The 6,575-nt window shown below is 55.7% G+C and overlaps 2 protein-coding genes across 2 annotated transcripts in view; one reads left to right on the top strand and one right to left on the bottom strand.

Moving 5' to 3' along the window:
- Nucleotides 1-1,144: 1,144 nt before the first annotated feature.
- On the top strand, nt 1,145-2,007 carry TRAVEDRAFT_47061 (uncharacterized protein; the record flags this gene model as incomplete). The annotated part of the gene is made up of 3 exons (XM_008039277.1): nt 1,145-1,158; nt 1,229-1,359; nt 1,415-2,007. The coding sequence occupies 3 exons, from the start codon at nt 1,145-1,147 to the stop codon at nt 2,005-2,007; spliced, it is 738 nt and encodes a 245-aa protein (XP_008037468.1).
- Nucleotides 2,008-2,958: 951 nt separating this feature from the next.
- The window catches only part of TRAVEDRAFT_121182 (uncharacterized protein), a gene marked incomplete at both ends in the record, with an annotated part of 24,030 nt that continues 20,413 nt past the window's right edge, over nt 2,959-6,575 (bottom strand). The window contains 2 exons of the mRNA XM_008039782.1: nt 2,959-3,362; nt 5,612-5,758. Of these exons, the coding sequence (XP_008037973.1) occupies nt 2,959-3,362; nt 5,612-5,758 (551 nt within the window). The remainder of the gene's footprint in view (nt 3,363-5,611; nt 5,759-6,575) is intronic.

The raw sequence follows: 6,575 nt of genomic DNA, 5'->3' as shown, positions 1-6,575 counted from the left end.
GGATTCGAGACAGGATTACGAGCAAGCGCACTCACCACCTGGAATACCGTGCACACCCGAGGACGACGCCTTGTAGTGACAGTCGCGTAGATTGCGGGAATCGGTGCGTGGCCCGCCCTGGCCACAGATATCCCACCAGCGCCGCCGAGGATGCGATGATGCGCAGGCAGTCGTCGTGTGTGGGAAGTACGCTGCATTGTTCTCCCCCGAGCAGCCCCAGTCGCCGAGTTAGGCGGGGATACGCCGCAGAAGCGGAAGCAGACTTGGTGGGCGGAAGCAGAGAGTGGGGGACGCGTGAATCAGCCGCGCGCCGAGCTCCGAGTCGGCCACGTTCCCCGGCGCCAGATTCGCGCTTGTCCCCTTTTGGCAACTACGTTCGGGGCCGCAGTCGGCCACTCGCCCGTCGCCGTCGCCCGCAGTCTCCTCAGCCTCTCACCGTCTCTCCCTTGCCTCTCTTGGCGCGCAGACAGCGCGGCCTCTCCCGCTCTCAATCAATGTGGCGTCTCGTGCACCTCGCCGTCAAGCGTAGGTTCCAGGCAACGAGTCTGCGTCCGCCACAGTTGCTCCCGGCCCAGTAGTCCTAGTATAGCTGATTGCGATTGCTGAGTTGGATTAATTATCACGAGTCACGCTGTCGACAGAGCCTCAAGCTTCAAGCTTCAAGGGGGGAGGTAATCCTGGGTGCTCGGGAGCCCATATCCCCGCAGTCACTGACCTCATCGCGGCCGATACTCACGTCGATATCGATCATCTCATGATGACGTACGTTCGCTCTCTCGAACTTCATGGTTTACTTTCAAGCTCTTGGGGTATATACTGGGGTCTTATCTTCCGATCTTGGCATGTCCGCCCCGCTCTCCGGTACGCCACCGAACGCAAGTACTGTGTTCATTTTCCATTTTATACCTCTGGTAGCTGGAGTGAACATCAAGGCCTGACTGCTTCTTATTGACAGAACATGTGCTTTACACGTGTAATACTGCACATTAACCACACTCCGCATGACCTGTCCAAAGGCCTTTGTCTGTCGCACGCCGAGTGGCTCAAACCCGTCGCGCTATATCATATCGCGCCTCACGTCTCGCATTCACCAACCCGATATCCCAAGATCTCCTCAAACTTCACCATAAAACACGTCGCCGCTATGCAGAGCTCTAAGTACGTTCATGTACTTCCGACTCGGACACCAGTACCATTGCTCGTTGCAACAGCTTACATATTCTACCAGGCAGTGCCCTAGCGTCGTGCTGTCCACAGACGATGTTCGGTACGCCATCAAGAGCATCCACAACCCGGATCAGATCCCGTTACTATTTGTCCCCGCACGCCTTGTCATAGGCAAATTGGAGTCCGCGACCTGTGAGTTTACGCGATCCTGTTCATTCTTCTCGCTCTGATTGTGATACCGCGTCAGACTCCATAGTTCTATGCAACCCTGCATCGCAGCTTGACGTCGCTACCGGCTGCTACGCCCGCATCCTGTCTGGGCCTCTCGACCAGACCGTATACTTCACCTGCGTCGAAGCCGACATGACTGTGTCCTTGAAGTTCTTCTGGTATGAAGCCCCCCCGACGATTGTATTCGCCTTCGCCAAATCCGCGGAATTCTTCGAAATGGTGCGTCTCTTGGTCGAGGCTAAAGTTCACGCCGCGGCCGTCAAGGAGGCCTACGAGGTGAAGATGGAAGCCCTCTACAAAGCTCACTGCTCGCCCCTCTCACCTTCTCCGGAAGCCGAAGCCCCTTTCCCTGACCCCGCTGAGCTCGAGCACGACACCAAGCCCGCAACTGCCAGTACGGCGAACGTGGGCATAACCGCAGACGTTACCCTCTTGGACGTTTCGGAGGAGCCCCCGATCAAGCTCGCCGATATCTGCGAGGGCGTGAACACGAGCGGCTCTCCAGTTGACACACCCGATACTCCGTCAGCCGGTAGCACGAACTCCACGGTCGACGATGCCATCGAGGAGCCGTTCCTTCTCTCGTGCACTTTCGCGTTCGTAAATTGAGTTGCTCACGTCACCGGTAAGTATCTTCTAGATACATCCTACGACGTATTTTGATGTCCACATGTCGTAATAGGTACCACGCGTAAGGGTATTCTCGGCAGTGGTGGTGGCAATGTTGTTGGGGGTGTTACGTCAACTCCCCTGGTTTGTGTGTACGATTCAAGTCGTGTGTTACTGTCTGTGTCTATGTGAATGTATATTGGAGATTTGCGCATTGATGTCATAGTCGGTGTTATGCTTGAAGGCGGCAGAGGACTGGCGCAAGCAACTTGGTCTGCCCAATATGCCGTCTGCGAGGCTGCATGGCAACCGCGTCACACCACGTCGCTCAGACTCGCCCTCATGTGCGCCTGCTCGCCACGCGACCCAGAAACGTCGGTCCTGGTCCCGGCGGTGGCTTGGGGTGGGGCGTGCCAAGATGCCATCTATGAGGCCAACTAGCAATCGCGCTACAACACGCTCACGCCTTCGCACCCTGTCGCTCTGCACTATACAAACATGACTGCTGGCCAGCAGCGCCTGCGTGGCAGCATACCGATGAAGCAGTACATGCCAAGTTGATACATATACGATACCCCTGCGCACTCGACCGCTCAGCGACACTGAGATGCGGCGCGGACCAGCGCGGGACCGCGTGCCGCCGGTTTCACGACCTAAGGACATCATCCCTAGCTAGTAGCACTCACACGCTCCTCCGAGGCGGTATTGTGATCTAGTGAAACACATCCATGCTTTCGTACTACAAGGCGTACTTACTTTGTGCTGAGAACAGGAATTCAGCAAGCGTCCAACAGAGATGCTTCCCAAACGGTCGTCATTCAACCAACGCTGGATCTACATGTACAGAAAACCGATACCTCGACACTCACACGTCCAACCGCCCCAAGATAATCTCCCGCCTTCCTCGTCGGAGCGCCCAGGCGGTACAGCTACATGCATCCGCCATCACTCCTACGCCTCGTCCGCGGCATCCTGCACCGTCCAGTCAAAATTGTAGTCCTCGTCGACAACCTCGAGGGCCTCGCGCTGCTCCGGTTTGAGAGCTTGCAGCCACTCTTCGTCGTAACAATTGCGCCACAGGCCAATGGGAGCACGACCATCCTCCTCAGAGTTCGCACTCTCGACGCGGATGCGGGGCGCATTCCACCAAAGGCGCGGCTGAGGCGGGTTCTCCCAGAGGTCACGGCGCTTGGCGTCGAGAGCGCGCAGGAAAGTCCTCAACGCCGCGCTCTGCCACCGAGCCTTGATAATGCGGTATGTTCTGCGAGTGGCCTCGGCCGCCTCGGTCTCATCACCACTCATGTTGCTCGGGGAGAGACGAGTGAGCAAGGCGAAGTGGCGGTCTACACCGGTCACTCGGAGTGTGGCCAACCGCGAGGCATAGAGCTGTTGGAATGTTGTCAGGATAGTACTCTGAAGGAGGAGGCAACACACTCACAGTGGTCTTGCGAACGGCTCTTCGGTGTGTGTCCATTTCTGGTTGGGATAAGAGGTGGAAGGTTGCAACTTTGGATGCGGCGATGACTCCATACCTGCGCGATCTAAATAGTTCCAAACTACTCATCCTGGCACCGAAAACACAAACAACGGTTATGGCCCTTGACTCGCCCTGGTACAAAGAATTAGAGCATTGTGTATGACGCTGGAACCCGCAAAGTAACGCGTGGCGACGCATATGACTTTGCACAAACGTCGTTTGCGCGCTCGAATCACAGACGGACTGCGCGATGTTCAAGTGTTGCGGCGTGGAGAGCCGACTTTGCATTGTGCGTATCCATCAGTGGTGGTCACAACAACTGTTGAATGCGCTGACGTTGCCCCGTGATGGTACGAACTGGTGAGTGCTACTGGGCGGCAGCATGAGCACCTTCAAAATGGCAGCTATGCCAGTCTATAGCAAGTTCAGTACTGTAAGACGAGGAAGCTGCTACTTGCCGCAACTTTGATCCCACGCCGCCCGACCAAATAACGCACGCGCCGCGACGCCAAACACGTTGCTACACGCCCTCGCTCGATGCCGCAGTCCCCCTCTCCACACACTATCACTCCAAGGTCGACGCGCTTCCTCCGAATTCAGTGACCATGGACGATAAAGGTGAGTTATTGTTCCCTTGAATCCACGTTCAGACGCTCTTTTTAAAGAAGATGCTCTTACAGCCACCAGACATGATTCGATTAGTCCGCTGGTCCCTAGTACCAGGTCCGTGGAGCGGCACGATCCGGCAACGTATGAGGAGGCGGTGGCCCGTAAGAATGCCAATCTAACTTCGTTCTACTTATGGGGACATGAACATATACAATCCAGGTATACGTGACCTTGAAATAGAACTCGAGGAAACCCGAAAGGCGTTCACGCAGAAGGTCGTCGAGAACAAGTCTCTGTTCGAGTTGATCAAGCTGCAAAGCCAATCGACCGTCTTCAATGGACAGCATATCGTGAACTTAGAGCTCATGCTGATGGGCCTCCTCGACCCCGATCTGCGCAAGATCGTTCTGCCCCTTCGCACGCCGTGGTAGGTATCTATAACCGTTCACGTGCCGTAATAGTTGATCGGTCCTCAAAAGGCTTGTTAGAGGGGCTTCGTGTCTACGTACGGGGAGCACGACACCTGCAGCTGTCGCGTTGTCAGGTTGGGGAGGTTGGTTCGTTTGTCGTATGTGCTTGCGTATGTGCTTGCTGCTCGTGGCGCTTTTGCTTTCGTCGCTGTTTGTTATTTCTGCAGTTTGTTTTATAGCTCTGAAAACACACATCACATTTATCTTCGTCGCTATTCCGTTCACCAGCCAAGATAAAGACGAGTTTCATATACTACTTCTGCGGCTTGCCTCTCTCAACACTCGTACTAGTCTGCGTGGTAACCGGTGCTCGTCACTCGGCGATCAGCCATGCCGACGTCCCCCAATGGCTTCGACGGGTTTCTCGTCCAATCCTCGGCCGGGACGGAGCTTGCGCTCAATATCAACTATGCTGAGCCAAACCTTCCAGGCTTGGCTTTGTTATTCAACGGAAGCAGCCCTACGGTCAAAGCAGTACTGTTGAAGACCCTTGCAGAGTTCACGGATGATAACGGAGCACTGTACCTCCTATCGAGCGCCGCAGGTCTACCTCCGCCAAGATCAATGAAAGGTGCGCGATCTCGGTGACTTGCGGTTATAGAGACCCCGCTGATAGCGTATTCCCTGTTAAGCATCTCTGCATCCAACATGTACTTCTCACATGAGCTCGAGGTGGCCACGAGTAAGGGCAAGTACGCGACTCTAGAGGCGACTCCAGCCCAGGCCTTCCAGGTCGCTATGAACACCTTCTGCTCTCTCACTCATATTGCATGCTCCTTCGTTGATGTGTCCATTACCGTAGGTATGCTTGACAGATCCGACAACCGTGCCTCGACCGTTGACTATGTGTACAAGAAGAATGCGACCGAAGAAGATGAGTTGCTATAATAAATGTTCGGTTCAGCGGCTATGACAGACTAGCTGTGGAACTAAGGTAGTAATTTCCCCTCGCCCGGTGTGTGCGCGCATTGTCTCGCTAGCGAGTGTCAGCTAGGATGCAAGTGAGAGTACACAAGTACTCACCGCCTGGCTCGGTGCACATTTGAACTTGAAGGCGATGCCGTGCACGTCCTCGCAGATTGCGCGTGACTTCTGCCACGGGCTGTCCCACCAGCGTCGCTGTGCCTGATGTGATGATACGCAGGAGCCTTCGTACGCAGGGGTCTTCGTATGCAGGGAGTTACGCTGCGTTGTTCTGTTGAGAGTCGCTGAGTCAGGCCGAGATACATCGTAGAAGCCGCTAGACGTGGTGGCCGGGAACAGAAACAAGTTAGAAGCATCGGACGCGCGCCTCACTCCAATTCCGCCACGTTCCTCGACGCTAACAGCAGTACCAGGGCTCAGCCATCCGAGACAGCTTTTCGTCCGCGTTCTCCACCCACTGTGTCTCCAACAGCAGGAATGAAACATTGCATAACCCAGCTTGACGTCCCATGCTCTGGAGGGGATATATAAGCTGTATAACGGAAATGCAACGCCGCTCGGCAGCAACCGTGACCGCGCACGCCTTAGAAGTCATCCGCGGAGAGGCTGAAGACTAGCCGAAGCTCGCCCAGCGGCGCATCGAGGAAGCGAAGGCCGTCCGGTCCCAGAAACCTACGAAGGACCATACCGTCAAATATGTCCTTCATCGAGCCCGATGGGAGGTCGGGGTGCGGCGTTTCGAGCCACTCCTCGATATCGGGGCGCGATAGCATCCGTCCAAGCCAGTGTTTCATGGACTGATGAAGGTACTTCCGCACCGGAAAGGGAGCAGCCTTTCCCGATACGACCCGGGAACGCCAGAGCTTAGCGTTGCATGCGTTACTGGTAGCCGTCGATCGGTATGTGCAGAGGCGAGGAGTTGTGGAGGGATCTGGGTACAAACAGAAGCACGTCGGACAGCAGATGAAGGCGTCAACGGAGGGATCGAGGTCGAAGGCGCTGATGACTGTTCGTGGGTCGCGCGAGATAAAGCGCAGGAGCAAGCGATCTTGAGTCGTCAATTCCCCGCTCCGCGCGTACCGCAGAGT

Source organism: Trametes versicolor (assembly GCF_000271585.1).
Source record: "Trametes versicolor FP-101664 SS1 unplaced genomic scaffold TRAVEscaffold_5, whole genome shotgun sequence".
Taxonomy (NCBI): domain Eukaryota; kingdom Fungi; phylum Basidiomycota; class Agaricomycetes; order Polyporales; family Polyporaceae; genus Trametes; species Trametes versicolor.
This window is presented reverse-complemented; position numbering and strand designations above follow the sequence as displayed.